Here is a 22,799-nt window from a genome sequence, read left to right as displayed (position 1 = left end):
GAGAACAAAACAAAAAACAAACTTATGAAGAATAAATTACCTGCACCGCCCCCTCTCCCAAAAAAAAAATCACAGTAGGTTTGGGCATTCAATTACAAAAGTGTAAACTATAAGGCAGTAGAATTGAAGCAAGACTCACGATTTAAAAACCCTATCTCAGCCAACATACTCTCCTTTGAGAAAGAAAGCAAGCTATGAGATGTCTATCACTCACATACACTATCCAGGGAAAATAATCAACGAAAGATATTAACATAAAAGCAAATGACTGAGAATAGAAAACTCAAGATAGGGGAAGATGTAGATGGGGAGTAAACAGTGATGAGTAATGATTCTGGCAATACAGATATAATTAACTCTCAATGGATAAAGACTGCCTGGGAGTGGATAATGTAAGTGCTACATAAAGATTTCTGAAACAGAAGAGACATATAATACAACAAATTCTAATACAGACTTAAACTAAAACGATTAAATGGTTTCAGCAAAACAATGGAATGTAAAGCCACATGCAGCAATTTCTGTCTGCACTGTTTGATGTTATATACAAAATACTGCTATAATTGTACTCGACACTTGGAGGTACTCAAAAATATTTGTTCAATAAATGAATGAATCAAAAGGAAGGAGTAAGAAAGAAAGTTAAACTGTTGTAATCCTCTCATTGGAGGAAAGGGAACAGAGGTCATGCATTTTGAGAGTAGAGATGTTGAGGCGTTTTAAGGAGTTTGGATATGAGGTGTTAGACTAGAGAGGGGATCAAGGATGACTCCAAGGATTTTGGCCTAAACTAGAAAGACAGAGTTTCTCTCTAAACAATAAGGAGAAAATTGGGTATAACACTTGGGAGGGGAGTTAGATGAGGAGTTCAGTTTTAGATATGTTAAGATTAAAATGTCTAACAGACAACTACTTGGAGATATTGAGAGGAAGTGATTTATATGAGCTTGGTGTTTAGGAAGCAAGCCTAAGGGGGTGGGTATAGCTCTAGTGGTAAAGCACATGCTTAGCATGTACAAGGTCCTAGGTTTGATCCCCAGGACCTCCTCTAAAAATAAATGAACAAACCTAATTACCCACCCCCAAAAAACAAAAAAACAAAAAGGAAGCAAGCCTAAATTCTAGGCTTTGAAAATAACAACATATAGATGGCATTTAAACCCAGGAACTAGATAAGATTACTTTTCAAGAAAGTGAAGTAAACAGAGAAGAAAAAACCCACACCAAGCTCTGAGGCACTTCAACAGTAAGAGAGCTCAGAAGACATACATTTAAGCAAATCAAAATCAGTAATGCTCTTTGGACCAATGGGTAGAATGGGTTAGGACACAGCTTAAACGAACTCCAGTTATACACAAAATAATGTATTACCAAAGAGGGAATCTGGCAGACATTTCACACATGTGTGAACTGGGGTACAAACTGAGCCTGGGTGAAAGCTAATTTAGGTTCCAGAGAAATCCAACTTCATTGCTAGAAAAACAACTCTAGTTTATTTATCATACTCGTGGGAAGTCTATTAAACATATTTACATGTGAAAGACATTTTTCAACATACGAAGTAAAAGGTGAGTTATATACAAATATTCACTGAATAAGCTTTAGTATATCCTAGACAGACAGCTGCATGGCTCTTACCTAGTGAGCAGTTGCTTTGCATCCTCCCATCTGTTGAACAGCGTAACATGGTGCCAACCACACGGCCTCCCACAACAATGACACGTACATCCCTTCCATGAGACTCTTTAACATACTTCTGGAACAGGTATGGGGCTTCATGACGAATAAGATGGCTTAGATCAGCCAAATGGTGCTTATCTCGAGCCAGGAAAACGGCTTTGCCTGTGATCAAAAAAGAAAAAAAAAGAAAGTATGTAAGTCATCAAACTATGAATAGTTAAGATCTATTACCTGCATGTTCTTGTGTTCCAATCTTCTCTTTCAGAACCAATTTTTATTTACTAAGCAACTATTTGGGGGAGGGGTAATTAGGTTTATTTGTTTACTTATTTTTTAATGGAGGTCCTGGGGATCCAACCCAGGACTTCCTGTGTACTAAGCAAGTGCTCTACCCCTGAGCTATATACCCTCTCCCTCAGTTACTTTTTAACCAAAGTAATAGTGCTAAGGTGATTACTAAGACTGTAAAAATTATATAAAGACAAAGTTAACAATCTCCTTCTATCAATCCCTCAATCCTCAAATTCTTACTAGAATCTAGAATTTATTTAAGTATATATTGTGAGGTTGGGTTAAGATTTGTATTCCTCTAGGTTAGCCAATAATACTAGCTTCACTTAACAAAATTATTTTTTCTCTGAGTTAAAACATGTTTGATCTATTAAACAATATATTAAGATACTATATCTGCATATAGCAAAATACCAGTCTATTACTACATACCTTGTTTTATTTCTGAATTCCCTGGCTTATTTCACTATTCATTCCAAATTTTTCAACTTCTGTGCCAACAGAAGTATCTGTTTTAATTTAAAACATGGTTATAAATCCTTTGACATTCTTCCCATCAAGATAGGGGGAGGGGGGAAAGAGGAGGAAATCTACGTCCCAACCTTTGAATGTAAGAGGACTTATGATTACTTCAACCAACAGAATACAGCAGAGGCAATTCTATGTGACATGTGAGGCTAGGTCGCAAAAGGTCACACAGATTCTTTGTTTGTTGGAGCATTCACTGTGCGAGCCATGAGACTTCCTGGCTGCCATACTAGAGAGTCAAGTAGAAACAATGCAGTCAAAAGACCTGGCTGAACTCTGATCTGGCTATCACTGTCGAGGCACCAAACCCTGTGAAATACTTGGATTTATGAATCACTTTATGCCTTAGGAAATCATCACTTAATGTGAAGTTATTCAAACATCTTTATACACCATCTTCAAACTATACAAATTGGTAGAGGGATGATGGAGTTACTGATCTAAGTTCCCTGTACTGTTGAAGAGGAAGATAGAGATATTAACTTCAGACTCAGTCTAAATTAAGAATCCATCTTAAAATCTCCAGGGTAACCAGAAAATGAACAGAAATAGCTTCTAGCTGAACTGAGCAACTCATAGTAGCCTTCTGTAAGTCTGAGGAACCCGGCACCAAGTAATTTCTCTCCAATAATTCTTCAGAAGTTCTGCTTCAAAACCTATAAATTTCAATTGACAGGAAGTCAATAACCATGAGCAAACACAAGGAAGATCTAATTAAGCTTGAAAAATCTATTCTGTACAGTCACTCACTAATTCTCAAGAGCAATTTCAATATTATGTATGGCAGCAACAACTCACAGACACACCTCTATGACCCCGTGTGTTCTTCACCACCATTGGGAACTCCAGTACTTCTGCTTCATCAATCATTTTAGCAAAATTCTCGTGACCACCTGGTTTGAGCAACAAAGAAATTTAAGAAGAACAGCAACAGAGCTGTATTGTGATAAATTTTACCTACATTAAAGTCAGCAAGACAAGGGAAGTAGAAGATTAAGAACCTGATAGTTAAGTTTTGTTTTTCTTGGAGTAAGTAATAAATAAAAATTGGAAGTATAGTTAAATATCAGCTTAAAACAATTACACCTTTTAAAATGTATAAAAATTTTTCTTAAACTGTAAATATTCTAATATCCAACTCAAAGATACTGAAAAGTATCTTTCAGTTAAAACAAAGTTTCCAATTCTATAACATCTTTGATATTTTTATCCCTTATTCCTCCACCAGGCAAATAATAGAAGCCCCAAGATCTACTTTAGTATATGGAACTCCCTGTTTGGATTAAGAAACAGAAGAATGAGTCAGATGAGAAGACTCATCCAAAGTTGAAGACATGCTGCATGCATATGCACGTGCACGCGCGCGCACGCGCACACACGCGCACACACACACACAATTTCTCTTTCTCCATTATAAATCAAAGTTCTTCCTGCACTGAGCCATTCAGTACCCATGGGTTATGTCTTGTTCCTTCTGTTTTTACTGCCCAGGAACAAATGATACAGAAGCAAAGTAAAGCAAAAATAAACCGTAGTTGTAAAAAATTAACATGATGACACAGAGCAATCAGACCAGGGAAAAATTCATTAAACAACCGCAGTACCCTAAATTTGCAGCTTAGAGAAATTAAGATAACCCAGTCTCCAAATTTTGTATCTTCAACATTAGAGCATAGGTAATATTCATTAATTTGGTTAATACACTTTTCTCCTTTCCATTCTCTTAAAATCAGAACTGTAGACTGATTATACAAGCTACATCATCTCAAAAGCATCAGGAAGAAAGAACTCTCAAACTATTCATATTGTCTCTTCTTGTGTAATTGCTAAAAACAGCAATCGTGTCCACATATGCCACACACACTTGAAAAGTTCCCTTCTTTAAAATATTAAAAATAAGAAGAGGATGGAAATCTCTCTTTTTTTTGGGGGGGGGGGAAGGGAATTAGGTTTATTTGTATGTATTTTTTAGGATGGGAATTTCTTTTTAAAGCCTCATTAACTGTCCAAGCATTTTACTGGACATTTATTTGAAGAAATATTTTAATGAAAAACTATACTGCTTTATAGTAAGTCTGATCCTTTCCAAACTAGGAGACCTGGAAAGGCAGGAAATGTATTAGTGCTGCTCCAGTAATCTATACCTGTTTATGACTTCTTACTGCTATTGATATGTGCCCAGATAAATATAAAAACCGAAAGCACAAAAAGCCTTTATAGCTATTTGGTATTGCTCTGATATTTTTACAGTACTTTCTGCATACTGTTCCACAGCAAACTGGTCTTTTAAAAATTTTAAAAAAAAAAAAGATCCTTTAACACAGATGATTTAGAAGCACTGGCTTAAAGCATACTCTAGTATACTGTCATTTTCTTAAAAAATAAGAAAATATTTATGAAGAATTATCATGAAATGGTAATGAAGATAATCAGAAATTACAGAGATGTCATCAAATTCTATTATCTTTTACTTCAGGGGCTGACAAACCAAACAGATTTGGCATGTAGCCCTTTTTGCGTAATGAAGATTTACTGGAAAACAGCCACACTCATTGTTTAAGCTTTGTCTACAGCAGCTTTCACAATACAACAGCATTACTGAGGGTCACAAGAGAGAACTGATGGCCCGGAAAGCGTAAAGTTTTACTATTTGGCCCTTTACAGAAAAAGTTTGCTAAGTCCATTCTACCCATACCATACCCAAATTTGTAATTCTCCTGCCTAGTTTGTTAAAACTGAAAAGTCACTTCTATAAGTTCTTTCATATTCACAAATGTCCTTACATCACATAACACTATTAGTCTAGTATGGCTTTCAGAACTATTGGTGCTCTAAAATTTAGGCGACAAATTCTCATTAGTGAACTCACCATAAGAGAAAGTATCTGGCAGAGGAACACCATGACCTGCCAACTCTTGAAAAGTCCAGAACTTATTAACACAGTTCAGTATGGCTTGAGGTCGGTTCATCAACCTGCATCCCATCTTCTCCAGATGGCGCAGAACAGTGATGTCACTATCGCTTTGCACCCAAGGGGTTGGTACTCTCACCACCACCACCTGGGGGTAGGCAGTGATTAGTTCTCCGTTGATCCGTAGACCTGAAATATATAGGGATGAAGCCAAAACCATTAAAGGGGAATATACAATAAAACGGAGGAACAGATCTCTACCAAAGCTTGGGTCCCAAAACCAAATGTACTATTTTGCTAACATTTCACTGGGACAGAGAGACATTCCTCCTTAAATTATTGTCTTTTCTAAGAAGAAAAAAATTAATGAGAACTTTGGCTCTAGGTAAACAAATTATGGTACATGTCAATACAATGAAATATTACATATCCATTCAATAAAATGTCACAAATCTATAAGTTTGAAGATGGAAAAAATGTCCAGATACATAATGTTAAGTTTTTTTAAAAAGCAAATAACTTTTGTGTTTACATATGCATGCAAATGTATGACAGGATAACTATAAAAATGGCTTTCTCTAAGGATGAGTGGGTGGCAAGGAAGGAAGAGAAAGGCAGAATAGGGAACTTTAACATTTTGCTCCACAGAACTTTTTATCTTCTTTATTTTTTTTTTAAAGTGAGGACATATACTTTTATAATTAAGAAAAATTTTTAAATATTTTAAATGGTATTTTATCTACTACCATTCTACTTTTAAAGAGGTCCAAAATAATAAGGGAACAAGATACTTGAGCTGCTCCTTAAAACCTATTTTCATTTAAAAAATCAGTATATACATACTTGTAAGATACAAAAATATATAATGTATTTACCATTTACCGTCCATCCAACATCTTACATAGTTAATAGTATGTATTTTCCCCATTGTATCTAAATATAAAAAATATGTAGATAATTTTTAGAAAAGTAAGATATTTTGTGATTATTATTTTATGTCACTTTCTCTCATCACTTCAAATTATACCAGACAGCCATGCCGGTGCATATACAGCTTTACTGGGCTCTACAGAATTGTATTTAAAGATGCATCATATGATCAATCCCTTATTCATGGACATTCAATCATTCAATATATACTAAGCAATTACTACGTGTCAGATTCTTTTCTAAAAGTTGGGAATAGATTCTTAAATAAAGCAGATAAAGTCCCTGACTACAGTCACCATGCTGTACATTACGTACCCAGGACTTATTTTATAACTGGAAGTTTGTCCTTTTTGACCACCTTTGCCCATTTCCCCCACCCGCACTCCCTGCCTCTGGCACCCACCAAATCAAACTGTTGTCTGTATTTGTTCAGTTTTGGTTTGGTTTGGTTTGGTTCCAGATATAAATGAGAACACAATAACTATCTATGTCAGACTTATTTTACCTAATATAATGACTTCAAGGTCCATCTATGTTGTTACAAATAGCAGGGTTTCCTTTTTGTGGCTGAATAATACTCCATTGTGTATATATGTGTGTGTGTAAACACACACCATATTTTCTTTATACATTGATCTGTCAATGGACACTTAAGTTTCCTTCCATGTCTTAATTATAAATATTGCTGCCTCATACATGGGATGCAGATAAATCTTCAAGATAATGATTGCATTTCCTTCTGGTAACATTCAGAAGTGGAACTGCTGGATCCACAATTCTGAGCTAAAAGAGATTTTATCTGTTCTGATTAAGGGAACTGAGGTTATGTGCTGGATACTGCCTGTAGGTATTTTACAACATCCCCACCTTTTAATCCCTCCCTGCATGGCAAGGGCTAGAAGCATTTCCCATATTCTCTTGCCAGTAGGATTCCATTTTGCAAACCCACCAATGAGAGACAATTACACAAATTTTTAAAGATCAAGAGAAGTAGAAGTCATTATTCTCCAACAGCAGCAACAGGCAGAGTTGTGATCATCAGCAGGTGTGAGGTTTTTTTTGTCAGTAGCTTCAGACATTCTCCTTAAAATCACTGGCTGCTACAGGCATCTTGAGATCAGCAACAGCAGATTTCTGCAATCCTATGTTTTCTCATTTCCTTGGCTTAAGCAATGACTTGCCTCAATAGTCAGATCTAAACAGCATTTCAGTTTTAATCAGAAAAAAACCTAGTGACCAAATTGGCAGTTAAGTTTTAAGACAAGGATGTGGAGAATGGGAAAGGTGAAAAGGGAACTCAGTTTAGGGCAAAAAGATGCTGGTTCTGGATGTAGATATGAAAGATTTTGGTGTTAAGGACATCAAAGTAGAACTATTCTGTAATAGTTGAAGTATGGATTGAAACTATATATTTATGTACATCTAATTCATATTTCTTAGTGTGCAGTGTGTGTGTGTGTGTGTGTGTGTGTGTTTATAGGAATCATCCCACGATGTAACAGCTAAAGAAATGGGAATACACAGTCTGAAAAAAGAAAAAGAAAAAATGGAAATACCTAGGACCAAGATTTGATGGAACTCAATTAAGGGACAGGAGAAGGAAGCAAAAACCTGAGGGAAAAAAAAACAAACAAAAACTAAGAAAATCTAGTTGTAAGCAGTACTATGAAAAATAAGAAAAGTCAGTACCATGAGGAGAAAATAATCAAATTCATTAAATGAAACAGAGATAAGAAGATTGAGTTTCTGGAAATCTTGAGTGATCAAGAAAAGAGATACTGTTGATTGTCAAGAGAAAATTCAACCCTTATGACATTATCTTCTTGTTTCCCTAAACTGGAGACAGTTTTGTTCCTTTTAAAAAACGGGATAAAGAAGGCAATGCAAGTGTTCTACTCTCAGTCTGCTGCCAAAGGAAATTGGGAATATGGGAGTACTTTATCCAAAGCAGAGTCAGATCTACACAGTACATTATATGGGTATTAATGAGGATGGAATGAAATTCAATACCTCCTGTAACAGGAACAGACACTTTTCTGCCCAGAAAGAAGAGCAGGTACAGATGAATGTGAGCCAAAAAAGGCAAAGTGCTACTCATCTAAAGTACTCTTGGTAAATACCACACTTATCTTTGATGTAGAGCTTATGAAACCGACATACAGGGAATGACTCTTTCTTAGATCCCTATTACTCAGTATACACATACAAAATTCCATTCTACTCACTGGGAGAACAGCTATTCCAACTGAATGTGCTTTGCTTTCAACTCCACTTCCTCAAGTACATATTTATTGTCTTTTTTACTTATCATCTAAAACCACAACTTATGAAACTATTCATCAAGTCTTGTTTTGCATTGGGATGGAGAATTCAATATAAATATTCTGGATTTAAGTTTCGAATTAAGTGTATCATTAGCCATTAAAAGCCAATGATGAGTTAACCTTAGAATAGCAATGGGATGGGGGAATAATTTTTGCTCCTATATTTTTAGGATAAAAATGTATCATGTATTAAAAGGCTGCTGCAGTTGTAAAGGCACTGTGAGAAGGTGCTAAGGGCTGATTATTCTCCAAGTTAAAAGATTCCTTTGGGATATTAACAATCTCCTCGCCAGTAGTTAAGTGTGGAATCTCTCATGTGGCCCACTGTACACCTGTGCTTTATGAAAGTAGAGTTTGTCTACATGGTTAGGAATAAGTACTAACATTTTTATCTGACTAGCATTTCTTTTTCTTCCATCCTTTAGTGTTCTAGAGGATTTATCAGGACTTCTGGAATCTTTTTAAAGCTAACACAATGTTAACTTTAACCAGGTAATTCTGAACATTTTAAAATACTCAACTCATTATAAATCTATTTTCCAATTAATCTATTATAGGATATTAATAAAAAATATGAATAAAAGGTTTTGGCAAGAGGGCTTAGGTCACAAACTGATGCCTACCATAAATGCAAATCTGTCTTCACATCAGAAATGTCCTCTTAAATGTTTTTCTTTAAAAAAAAAAGAAAAAAGAAAAAATCACTGGCTTGCTTCCCCAACAAGGTCCCAAACAAATAAAAAATGAAGAAAAGTACCCAAATTTTGAGGACAACAAGACAATTGCTAATGGAAATTTGTGGTATCAAGGATCAGATAATTCTCAAAAGAGTTATACAAAACACTAAAAAGTCTTTACTAAGGCTGAGTTAACTCCTACATCTGGTAATTATCAAATATCAAAAACAAGTATAATATAAGAATCCATCCTTTTGAGAATACGTGTGTGGCTCCTATCTGTGTGGCTACTTCCTAAGAAGAAATATTTTATGTTTCTTATCAAAATATCCCTCTTTAACATCCTCAGCAATCCTTTTCCCATCCAATTCGTTTCCAAACCTTATCTCACTATTAATCCTATGTAATAACGAAATTTTTTTTCTTCAGAGGTATGTATGCTCTTTTGAAAATGATGAGGAACCAATAAATTTCTTTCCCAGGTCCTTCATCAGTGGTACAGAAAGAAACAAAAGGAAGCCTACTACAACAGTGTGTCTCATTATCACTGAGCACTGCCGCACTGCAGCTGACAGTCATGTGTTTAAAAAAAGTGAGAGAGAAAAGAAAGGAGAAAGAGATGGGGAAAATAACAAGCAAACAAGCAATCAGATTATGACTGTCCGTTTTAAAAGCATCTTTTATTTTATTGAAGACAATGGCTGGCCGGCTTCTGCTTTAAGTACCTTTAAAAAATACACAATCTTAGGTCAAGATAACCACCTCTATCCCAAAAATTGGCAAAAGGAGGTAAGACATATCAAATGCAGAGAAATGTGATGCCACTAGCTAAAATAATGCTAATTAATCGCCTTAATTTTTATAATTGCTGGAATTCAAGCACTGAACATGAGTACATTCTCTCTACTTTTTTCTATAGAAAGAAAAAATGGCTCAGGAGAAAAAATGAAAGTGATAAACAGATAAAATATCTGTAAAGGTCTCACTCATTTATCCATTCATTCTTTTATTCATTCAAAAACATTTGAACGCCTACTTTTAAGTCGCTCTGAGTCTTGGGATAAAGTCCTAGCCCCACCTCAAAGGTTTTGAGGATGGTGTGGGAAAACGTATGTAAAGTATTCAATAAATGATTGGCACATAGTAAGTGCTTAATAATTGTCAGTCGCTATCAATTACTCTAAGTGTACAATGGTGAGTTGGGGTACACTGATGGCACATGCGGTAACTGTTGCTAGCAATAATCCTGGGAACTTGATTCTTTATCCTATTTTGTTCTCAATTTCCAATCAAACTTGGTTTAATATTTGATGCACAAGGTCTCAGCATAAGAAGCAAGAAGACATATTTCTATTTTGCTAATTTAGCATGAAAGCTTGTTTTTATGACGTTTTCCTTACTGTTATCCATATGAAATACTACATCTAACCTCCCTAAGACAGCAATCTATATTGAAATGGCTAAAAAAACAAAGCTATATGGAAGAAAAGTGGGGAAGTGTATAATTTAAGTACTATTAATGATGCTAGCCATAAAAATTTACTGCAGTCTTCCAGCAAGACTAGTGCAGAAGAGTGGAGAGAGGAGGCGAAGTATCTTTGTGATGTCCTTTAAATGGCAAGTCCCTCTGCCTACTCTGAAAAAGAGTAAACTTTTTAACAGCAGCTCCAGGACAAATATTTATATCAAACTATTCTATCCAACTTTTGGCAATCAAGGGCAGCTGACCTAACTTACATGATCTCTAGAACTTTCTGAATACAGCCAAAAGTATAAAGTTATTTATGTAGATATTTATATAACTATATTTACATATAATTTTAATATATTTATATAAATATCTTTACATGTAATTTTAAATAAATATTAATTTGGAATAAAAGGAAGAATCAATATCAAACTCGTTGAATACTGAAAATTCTGAGAACTACAGGAAAAGTTAATTAAGGTTTTCCCTCAAATGTTTCATTTAGACCTCAAATAGCAAGGTAGATAATGATGAGGGGACAGCAAAGGCAAAAACAGAAAGTGAGCAGACCTACTTGCAAGACGCTCTCTGGCCTGTAACAATGACCCCACATCTGATTCAAATCCTAGCTCTCCTGCTTCTCCATTGTGTAACCTCGGGCTAGTTATGAAATTTTCTGTGCCTCAGGTTCCTCATCTGTAAAATGAGGATAGTAGAAGCAATTCGTTTATAGAGCTGCCATGAGGATTAACTCGGTTAATGTAGTGAAGAAGTGCCTGGCACATAATAAGCACTTAATATCTGCCATCCATCTTCCCCTTTTGCAAAAAAGGGAGACTGAAAACTAGAGTAACTAAAAAGTAAGTTCCCATGACAACTGTATCCCCCAGCACTACCTGGGACACAGTAAGTGTTCAATTATTAGCTACTGAAATTTGCTGAAATTATTATTTACTAAAATATACAGATTTTAAGAAACAAAGCAGGTATTTAACATCTAAAAAGCAAAAGTAGAAGGAAAAAAGTTTTAAAGAGCAGAAATTAATGAACTAGAAAGCAAATTTTAATAGAAAAGGCCAGCCAAGCTAAAAGTTGGTCCCTAGAAAACTATTAAGTGTTTGTAAAAGAAATATAACTTTTAAAGTGAAATATATTATCATTCTTTTTCTAGCTCAACTTAGTAACTACATTCACTATTCTAAGTTCTTCTTTGGTGACCTGTCATTTGAGTATTTCTCAGAGAAGTTTTAAAGAATCCGATCATCCAATTTCGTAACTGTCAAAAGTACTGTGCATAAAAAGTAAAAGAGTATCATGTTTCTCTAACAGTACCATTTACTGATGTTTACTATGTGTCAGACACCATACCACAGCATTTTATACACATCACAAGCAATCCTGAGCACATTATAGAGCAGGCCTTTTGATTTTTATTACTACTTGTCAAGGAGAGAATCTACCAGTAGGTAAATGAAACAAGACGACCAGTCTGACCAACTGCAAACAGCTTAGTTTAATTACTAAATCAGCCAGGACAACTAGATCTATCTAGTTCTGAAGTTGAAGCTCTTTTCATTATGTCACATGAATTACCCACAAACTCCTAGCAGCATGAAAACTCCTTTCAGCAAGAATATACTCTAATGATTAGGTTACACTTATAGTCCTAAATATTGGAAAGTCCCTGAATTCCACGAATTTAGTTAGAGATTTGAGCTCATCATCATTCCTTTGCTTTATAAAGTTCCCCAATGCCTTCAGAAGGCCATTCTAGTCTCATGTTTCCAAATGTTCTGTGGCAGCACCTCCCAGGTCCCAGACCCGTATCTTCAACAAGACCATGGTTCCAAGTGAATAAAGGTAATTACTTAATTACCAGTTTCACCACTGTATACCATGGGTTATTAGATTCCCATTCTGGACTAAGAGAAGTAGTCTTAATTGATTTTTGCCCTATCTATGCCAAGTAAACTAGTCTCTGAAGGTCTACTGTCGGCAATATGCTCTCTGAAATTAATTTCTGTACTGGTTAAGGCTATATAATTTGTAAGCATTTAAAGCACCTCTAGTTAACTTGAGCAGAGAAAAAAAATAATGGATGGATACAGGATTGTGCACAGTACTAAAAAGTATGCTAAGAAAATTAAGCTCAGAAAAAAGACCAGAGCAATTTTGGGAATCTAAGGAAGCAAGAAACAACCTATGTTTCATCAAGGTGCAATGCCAAAAATGATTTGAAACCTTCTCCTCCTACCCTAGAGTCAAAATGCTCAAATTCAAAGGAAAGGGAGACATAAAGACAGACTCCCATCTACTGTCTAACTTGACAATAAAGAGGCAGGACACCTTGTCTAAGAGCTCCAGCAAGACTGCACAACACGTAAGAGGGAATTTCTCAAAAGGAAATCCATGTGCTGTCAGTTTTTTTTTTTTTTTTTAAAAAGAGGCAGGGGATGGAATAGACCATGAAGGACAAGAAACCAGAATGTACCACAGGCCAAGAACTGAACTAGCAATTTTACCTACGTTATATTTACTCCTCACAACTTAATAACAATTAGTAGGACGGTTTGGTTGTCCTTACTAACAGCATTTAAGGGGCAAGAACCAATGATAACTCAGTGTCTTTTAACACTTCATCATTATTTCATCCCATGTCATCACCAAGGGAATTATTCTGACATGGCACTTATAAATCTGCTTATTTATCCGCAGAATATCACATTTCCTAATTTACTTCACTTCAATAGTCTATAATTTATCACGGTAACTTTTATTCATACAGTTATATCCTTAACTTACCGTACTCAACATCGCATATAAAACTACAGCAATTTCCACAGGCAATTTGATCCCTAAATCTGAAAGAGTTTTTAAAGCATTAGAGATACAACTAACCCAATTCCTTCACTTTCCGGAACTACTCTGGAAGGGGATAGGCAATTACTCTGATAAGAGAGGTATAGTTACCTGGTCCTGGCAGAGAAGATAAAATTTCATTCGGGTATCCCACTGAATTAACAGGAAAATGTAGACTGATTTAGCATGCAAACAAATATAATCAAAGCTCCCTACTACTAATAATAAAAGGGAAAAAAGACCTGGGTTCATAAAAGAAAAGATATTTCTTCCTGATGGTTGAAGATACTAACGGTTTTTCCTTGAATACTGTTTTTCTTTGACTACTCAACGACTTATTTTCTGACTTAAGGAAATACCCAACTGTAAATCCCACCATCCAGCTGGGCTGGAAATCACAGTCCAAGTTTCCAACAGACTAAACAGAACGCAGCTCAACCTGATCATTCTTTGTCTAATTAACATCAAAATAAAAACTGTCACATTGGAGAGGATCCTGGAGAAGGGCACAATAATATAAACTTTCTGTAGGACAGTATGGCAATGAACAGTGGTCCCTCTCCTAGGAATTTATGGCGAAGAAATCCTACCTAAGGGTGATGCATATATTCTTCCCCTCACTCTACCCCTGGATAACACCTACTTATCCTTCAGCTTTTAGAGTCACTTACTTAAAGACATTCTCTGATCTCCTAATTTTATTGGTGAACTCTCTCATCACACTGGACTTTGCTTTTGCAACATTTAGTGTGTAACTATTTCTTGAACTTTTGTGCAATGTCCACAGCTCCCGCTTAGTTTAAGACAGGAACCAGTTAGATTATGTCTGTTTTGTCTATTTTACTCTACATCTCCAGTGCTGAGAATTCAGTACCTTGGCACACAGATGACACTGACAAGCAAAAAAAACAAACAAACAAACAAACAAAAAAACAAAACAGCACGTATGTTATGAATGTGTGTGTGTGTTTAGCAGTGATCAGTTTACGAATGGTAATATTTCAGACGTATCTGCTTTAATCTTCACATTTTGGTACAGCTTGTTATCAACTGTATAATTATTAAAATATAAAAACTACCGACATTCTGAAAAAGAGAAAAAAAGGATCTATCTGCCTAGCACTGTGCTTTGTACACAGTAGGAGCTCTCAAACTGTACCTTTCTCTTCCCTTTGAAATTAACTAAAAGGAAACTTCCAGGGGGGTATTTTACAAAAAAGGATGAGAATAAATTAAAACCATTTAATTATATGAAAACCTACGTGTTATTTGGGGATAGGTTTATCTAATGCAAAATGAAGGACCAAATAGCCAAAATTAGCACAATGAATTAGGACCAGCTGAATTCTCAATAACGCCCTTCAACTATCCAAGTCAATTTCATGGGAACATAATAACATTAACTTTAGGGGGCAGGGGAAATTGTGCCTATACTAAAAGCAGGGAATTTATAAATCTACTAGAAATTAAAACCAAAACACCAAACACAGTACATGCAAAAGCAATTTGATTTCTTCTTACAAAACCATTTTTAAAAAGAAGAGACTCTGATATCCAGACTCAATGGCTTTGCAAAGACAAAAATAACACATGAAAAGGAGATTACAAATTGTTTTAGATATGAAATCAGTTTTGGAGAGTATAAATCTGGGCTGTTACCATCTCTGAAGACAGATAATGAAGATCTTCATGTAAAGTGTAAAATCACAGGGTCCCTTCAAAAGGTTAATGCATATGTGCAATATAATTTGTTTTATGAAAGGTGCAAATTACATAAGTATGTATTATACATGCATAGAGCCTAAACAATTATACAACACTATTACAAGTCAAATGTAGTATCTGCCTTGTTTCATGATCTTCTGTGAACTTTCTCAAAGTATTGTGTATTTCCAGGTGAATTAACTAGAGTGACAGAGAAAGTTTTAGTTTAAATCAGGAAATGATTAACAAATTTTCATCAGTTAACTTTCCCTCCATTTATTTTAACTTTTTATTAAGAAAACTTCTAAGCAGAAAATAAAAATATAATGAATCCAATGTACCATCACCTACTTTCATGAATTATCAACAGATGGCCAACCTTGTTAGTCAGGGTAGTCTAGCTCATCCCAGTCATCTTGAACCCTTTTCTCTAAGGGAAACCATATTTGGAAAATTATGGCTTAGCCTTTAATTAACTGCTTTTCACACTAGCAAAAATTACATTCACATACCCATCCTCCCTATAGAAAATGGTACAATACCATATCTCCTTTTCCCTAACAGTAACTTCACTTAACAATGTTTCTATTTTATCAAGTAGATTTTGAGTATGTATCTCAAAAGGAGGACTCTTGGGCACAAACATTTAACTAGGACACAGAAAGCACTAGTCAAAAAATAAAAAAATATAAACTTTACTTAATTAAAATTAAAAACTTTCACTGACCAGAAAATGTCATTAACAGAGTGAAAAAGGCAAGCCACAGAGAGAAGATATTCACAGTACATGTATCCAGGAAGACCTGTTCCCAGAATATAACACAAAACAGCAAAGCGAAAAGGAAAAGAGAGACACCTCTATCAAAAATGAGCATAGGGAGGATGGGAAGATGGAGCAGTAGGAGCATTAAGGACTCTGTCTCACCACCCAGACAACAAGTGGACCATCGTCAGTCTGTTGAAGGACTGAAACTTCCAGGAAAAGACTGGGATGGTAAATGCAGTTAATTTGGGGCAATGTCAGCCCTTTTAAGAGTAAACTACTCATCCCTCACTCTTCAGCCACACTGTGCACTTGGTTCTGGAGCAGCTGACACTCCTTGCACGAGTTAGGGGGTGCTAAAAAGACCCAGCCCTCCAAATATCCAGGATCTCTGCTCTGATGGCTGGGGGCAGCCGAGTGGGGCAAAGCGGCTGGAAGTTTTTATTGCACCATTCCCCTCATTGTTACAAGCTCCTCGCTTTCTAAAATGTTGTGGCATGAACGGCTCTTAAGGATAAAAGAAAAGATGTCAAAGGTCAAAAGGTGATTTTACAGAGACAGAAAAGCTGAAATAAGTAGGTTTTTTTTTGGGGGGGGGGGTCGCATTCAGTTTTGACAGATTGGCATGGAAATGACAGTTGAGAATAAAGTAAAGATGTCCAGTAGGTACCTGAGGAAAAAAAATCAAGTACAATCATTTTCAACCTATGAAGTTATTAAAAAAATAGAGATGCTCACTCCCACCTCCCAAACCGTCTAGTACTGTGTCTCTTTGACAGAAGCCAGGTCACATGAGAAACATAGACTCCTGGAAATGTGTACTTCAGTATTCCAACCTTTAAACACAGAAACATCGTAAACGGACTCTACTCCAATTAAAGAAAGAAAGAAACAAACAAACAAACATATACCAAAGCCTGTGGAAGTGATGTTTAGTGAGCAAATGTGTCATATTGCCTTTTAGGTCTCTTCTCACTCAGACTTTAAGAGAATGGGTCCTAACATAACAAAGTGTCTGAGTTTCTGGCTCCAATTTCAACCACAGTTGTATGGACATTTACATTTTTAAAAAGTTGTAAAAGCATGTAACAGATATTGGATTTTAGATAAAAGATTTACCTTAATTTGATCAGGAGCTATCTGTCATCGATGCAAGAGGGTTCAGTGACCTTAATTTCCTTTCAAAATAATTTTACGTTTATTTGTGTGATCACTGATTAATGCTGATATCTAATTCTACACACCATACCAATTAACTAATAAGCACATAGTAAGTACTCAAATAGTATTTAATGAAAGAATGAAACAGGCTCTACCCCAGATCTTTTGAATCTAGATAACTAAGTGTTGGACGTAGGGATATATAGTAAAAAAACACACACACACACAGAATTGGACTGAAAATAAAATGTGCATCTTCCTTATAAATGTAGTAACTACATAAGCACTTCAAACAAAACAACTTAGAAACATTTCTAAATCAGTTATTCCTAAAGAAACAACTGCTGAAAGATACTGAGAATGGAATAAAAAATGTTAAGAGGGCAGAGAATAAAAAGTAATTGCTGAGAGAATCTACTTACTTAAATCCATTTTATCATATCACGCTATTAATCAGGCAAGATTCTAGATCTATTAACTAGCCCATCAGTGAAATAACCCTACAATGGCAGATCTGTACTTTGCATTATTATTAATTCCCACAGGAACCACCTCTCCCCATTTTATTGATGAGAAAATTAAAATATGGGGCCTCACATGATTCCAGTCACAAAGCAAGTAAATGACCTAGATGTATTTTAAGTATTTCTTATATCCTTACCCAATACTACCATTAAACGATGAAGTATTTTCTGAAAGTTAACTAAAAATGTCACTTTATGTCACCATATAATGCTCCCTAACAGAAATGATCAATTTAGCTATAACAAGTCACAACTTTTCCAAAACAAAGATGTAAAGATTCCTGAAAATCAGTCCTAAAGAATTTCTATACATCTCAAAAATATCTTCCACAGTATTACAAAAACAGTATGAACTATCGCCAATACAAGTCAAATCATTAGGACACTTTAACTCATAAAACAACTTTATACAGTATTTTACACTACACATATGAAGTATTTAAAAAGAACGTAAGAACCACAATGGATTTTGATTAGTTGACTAGCAAGACCCCTCCCCATTGTGGAACAAATTCCCTTAGAAGCACCTTATAAACAAGGCATTTTAAAACTAGAAGACAATAAAAATGGAAGAAAACTAGTAAGTTATCTTTAATTTATCTCCCAACTATTTCCTAAATAATACAATGAGGGGTTTAATAAATACTGGTATTTCCATTTCTTCCATAAAACAGTCTAGTTTTTTAGATTAAATGACACTTAGTAATGATAAGGCTATTAATAAAGGCCCTTATTATTTGTAAAACATGCAGATTCATCAAATTCTCAGTAAAAATCCAAAAATTTACTTAACTATAGCCTTACCAAGGTTTCCTTGCTCAATTGTTAGCACCACCTCATCCATCACCACAGCTCGGAAGTCCAGTTCCTCCTCACAACATTTGGCCTTTAATGCTCGTAAGATCTCTTTTTGGGGATAGTCTTCCCTGATTCGACGATCTGTCAAAAACCACAACTTGGCAGCCACAGAGCTACACATCTTGATCTGTAGTCCTTCCTTTCCTGGGATTATGTCCTCCTGAATGTAAACTCTTATCTAGATGGGAAAGAAGATACATATACAATGTAAACTAAGAAATCTGCTCCAATTTTTTGCTTTTAAACAAATAAATGCTGTGATTATATACTAACTATAAAAAAAATAGGGGGAAAAAACTATATCCCCATATCTTTCTGTTACTACAAACTTAAACAAATTATATATATTCATGTATCTGTACTTACTGTTCAATTTTCATCTCTTATTTCATACATGTATATTTTTATTATAAACATATTTATAGGTATGGTTAAAAATGAGATGGCAGCACCTATATTACTGGATAAGCATCAACACTGAATCACTGACATAGCAACTTCAATCAAAATATTTTGAGAACGTGGTAAAAAACTTTAAATATCCCAAATAAATGCCAAAGTTCATCCACCAAAATTTGTTTATTTCAGTCAGGAGTCAGCATGCTCTTACTCAGTGTTTTCATTCTTTCTTTAAATAGAATTAAAAAAACACACACACACAAACAGAGTGCTGCTTCTCAGTTTGTATCATGAGCAAGAGAACTACTGAAAATCATTTTCATGAAAAGAAGCAAAAAATTACAAATTTTACTAACAAGCATAATAGGTGATTTCAATAGGTTTGTCAGATGACACGGCAAACCTAACAGAAGGAAAGGACAAGGGTTAGGACTAGAGGAAGCAATGACCATACAGATGGATGAGGGGGTAGGGTATAACTCAGTGGTAGAGCGTGTGCCTCGCATCCATGAGGTCCTGGGTTCAATCCCCAATACCTCCCTTAAAAAGTATAAATAAATAAATAAACCTAATTACCTCCCCCCACCAAAAAAAAATAATAATAAAATAAAAGAAGGGTCTACAGATGGATGGCTTCCAGCACTGTAGCAGCTGGGTCTAGTCCCTCGTGCACAATTCACGTTCTTTACAAGGTCTCAGAAGGGCCTGCACCAGAAGAATAGGCCAGAACATCATGGGACAGAGGCACTACCACACATGTACACAACAAACAAACACACACCACCCCCTCCCTCAAAGCCTTGGCTTATCCTGCCTACCATACTCACACACCTGCCCCAGGACCCACGGGCTCAAAGGCATCAGTCACTGGAAACCAGTGAAGGAATAAAGTAATGTGGAAGATATGTACAAGAAAGGGGCTTGGAGCTGTGGAAAAGCGGAGGGAGCTGCTCTCAACTGTGGTGATGCATTAGGCAAAGACCCAAGTAACCAGCAAAGCGGATGCCTGATGCCCAGAGCCTCCTGGCCCTCTGTGCCCTTGTTCCACAGCTGTGGTCAAGAACACACCCACTCAAGCTCTAGGCTAGGTATATTAATAACTCAATTTACCCACTAGGAACATGTGATGTGGCCTTAACAGGGCCTTCCAGGCCAACGGAAGAGGATTTCACTCAGAGGGAAAAGCTCCACAAGTCACACCAGAGTATCTAATGTAGAGATGCCCAGTTTCCCTTAAAGGCAACTATAAAAATGCCCTTAAAACGTTTACAATAGGTAGGTTTTGAAACACCCTGTCACTGACCTCCAATACTGCAAAGCCATCTGTGCCTCCCCTGACACTTAGTTCTTGACTACTGATAAACTGCTAAAGTAGCCTTTTTGAAATAAAGAGAAATTCAACAAAGAATTTAATTTTATATTAGAGATAGTCTTCCCATGTAAGCTTTGAGAAACACATCAATTTTTTTAAAAATGCCATCTCTGAATAGTCTAGGCATGGCTAATTAAATGAGAATACCAAATAAAGTGCTTCACTCATTTTTCTTGTGAGGCCCCTTCCCAATGGTAATTATCCCAGTAGGGAAAAAGCAAAATCACAATCTACCATCTGATGATATTAAGGGCATCTCTTACTACTAGAAAAGTTCTTTATTCCAGACAAGATATCACATATGAACTCAGAATCAAAAGACTGAAAAAGAATTAAATATTGGAGGAGACATAAAACCCCAGGGCTTCATTCTTAAGCCCTTCTCTCCTTTTTCTAGAAAAGTCATTCTTAGCCCGGTTTCAACTACTATCATTGACCTACTAAATGTATTTTTCCAACCAGGAGTTCTCAATTGAATATCAGATCCTAATTCAAGTACTAATGGGCTTCCCTAACTAAATGCCACTCACTATTGCCTCAGTTGAGCAAGTAAAATTTTCTCTTTTTACTTCAACACATGGACCTTCCATTGTGATGGTTAAATTTTATGTGTCAACTTACTAGGCAATGCTGCCCAATTGTTTGGTCAAACACTAGCCCACCAGTTACTGTGAAGGCATTCTGCAGATGTGATTACCATCTACAAATCAGGCGACTGAGTAAAGGAGACTATGTGGGTGGGTCTTCAATCAATTGAAGGCCTAAAGAGCAAAAAATGAGCTTTCCCACGGAAGGAAATCTGCACCAAAATCATTAGCATAGAGATCCTGCCTGAGTTTCCAGCCTCTTGGCCTGCCCCACAGATTTCAGAACTGCCAGTCCCACAATCACACTAGCCAATTCCTTGAAATTAATCTCTTCCCACCTCTCTCTTCTCTCTTTCTCTCTCTCAAACTCCCTCCCTCCCTCCCCATATATATATTCCTATATATGTACACATATATATAAAATATATGTATATACACAGTTGACCCTTCAACAACAAGGGGTTGGGGTACCAACCCTCATGGCAGAGTAAATTCCCCATATTATAGCTGGCCTTCCACATCCATGGTTCTCCATCCATGTATTCAATCAGCCACGGATCATGCAGTACTGCAGTACATATTTATGCAAAAAATTCTGCAGATCAGTGGACTTGCACAGTTCCAATGCAAGTTGTTCAAGGGTAAACTGTGTGTGAGTGTGAGATAGATAAATAGATAGATACATATGGTATTATAGGAAGACAGATGCAACAGAAGCAATGTTTAAAGATGTTGAATGATTACGTGCCTTATTAAAATCCGAATACTGGGTTAATTTACTGGTTACTGTAATACCCGAAGTTTAATTTAAATAGCTAATTTCCTGAACACTTTTATATATGCTATTTAAATTAAACCTCAGCTGTTACAGTAACCATTTTACAGACTGAGAAATGGAGGTGAAGAGAGTTAAGAAACTTACCTTAAAAAAATTTTTTAAGAATATGAAAATGAATATATGCATATTCATGTATGATTGAAAAATTGTGCTGTACACCAGAAACTGACACAACATTGTAAACTGACTATAACTCAATATAAATAAACAAAAATTTTTTTTAATTTTAATAATACTAAATAGCAAAATCTCTGGGTTTCAAGAGATTTTCCCAACAGTCTCTTTCCAAATCACACTATGTCCCTACACTGACCTAACAATAAAATTGTACCTTTTAACATTTACTTTGTGATGCTTCAGGTTTTAACCAAGGGTTTGTTTATCAAGGCTTTTCTCTCAACAAGTTCTAATTCTTCCCTGCTCCCCTCCTCAAAATCCAACACAACAAAACCAGTTTGGAGGGGGGTGGAGAGCATAGCTCAATTGCAGGCTGCGTGCCTAGCATGCACAAGGTCCTGGGTTCAATCCCCAGTACCTCTATTAAATAAATAAATTAAGTAAGTAAGTAAGTAAACAAACACAAACCTAATTACCTCCCTCCCCCAAAAAAGTTTTTTAAAAAATCCCACAATTTGGAATATGTATGAAATTTTACCTTCTTTCCTCACCTTGCTCTATCCAATATCTCTACATGAGGTGGAGCAGATTACCGTTAGAAATGAGAAAGAATGGGAATAAGAGATAGAGAGTCAAAAGCATTAAGGAGGATGGGAGAAAGGGAGAAACAAACACCCCAAGGGAGCAGGGGAACATGGTAATTTATTAAAGGTACAGAGAATGAATGATAAAATGGAAATCTCAGAGGTCTCAGAACCAACCAACAGCACTAGTGTAGTTATCCCATTACCCACTATTAACATCCATC

The 22,799-nt window shown here is 35.8% G+C and overlaps 1 protein-coding gene across 8 annotated transcripts in view; it reads right to left on the bottom strand.

Annotated features, from left to right (window-relative positions):
• Window positions 1-22,799, bottom strand: part of RIMKLB (ribosomal modification protein rimK like family member B) — a 43,171-nt gene that overhangs the window by 12,952 nt on the left and 7,420 nt on the right. For all 8 annotated transcript variants that reach the window (XM_074357737.1, XM_074357740.1, XM_074357739.1 and 5 more), the window contains 4 exons: window positions 18,625-18,856; window positions 5,369-5,599; window positions 3,306-3,392; window positions 1,639-1,842 (listed from right to left, as the gene is read on the bottom strand). In XM_074357737.1, coding sequence (XP_074213838.1) covers window positions 1,639-1,842; window positions 3,306-3,392; window positions 5,369-5,599; window positions 18,625-18,799 — 697 coding nt within the window. In that variant the 5' untranslated portion in view covers window positions 18,800-18,856. Of the gene's footprint in view, window positions 1-1,638; window positions 1,843-3,305; window positions 3,393-5,368; window positions 5,600-18,624; window positions 18,857-22,799 lie in introns of those variants that run through there.

This window comes from Camelus bactrianus, chromosome 34 (genome assembly GCF_048773025.1).
Source record: "Camelus bactrianus isolate YW-2024 breed Bactrian camel chromosome 34, ASM4877302v1, whole genome shotgun sequence".
Classification (NCBI taxonomy): Eukaryota; Metazoa; Chordata; class Mammalia; order Artiodactyla; family Camelidae; genus Camelus; species Camelus bactrianus.
The sequence above is the reverse complement of the archived record's forward strand: the minus strand, read 5'-3'. Positions and strand labels throughout refer to the sequence as shown.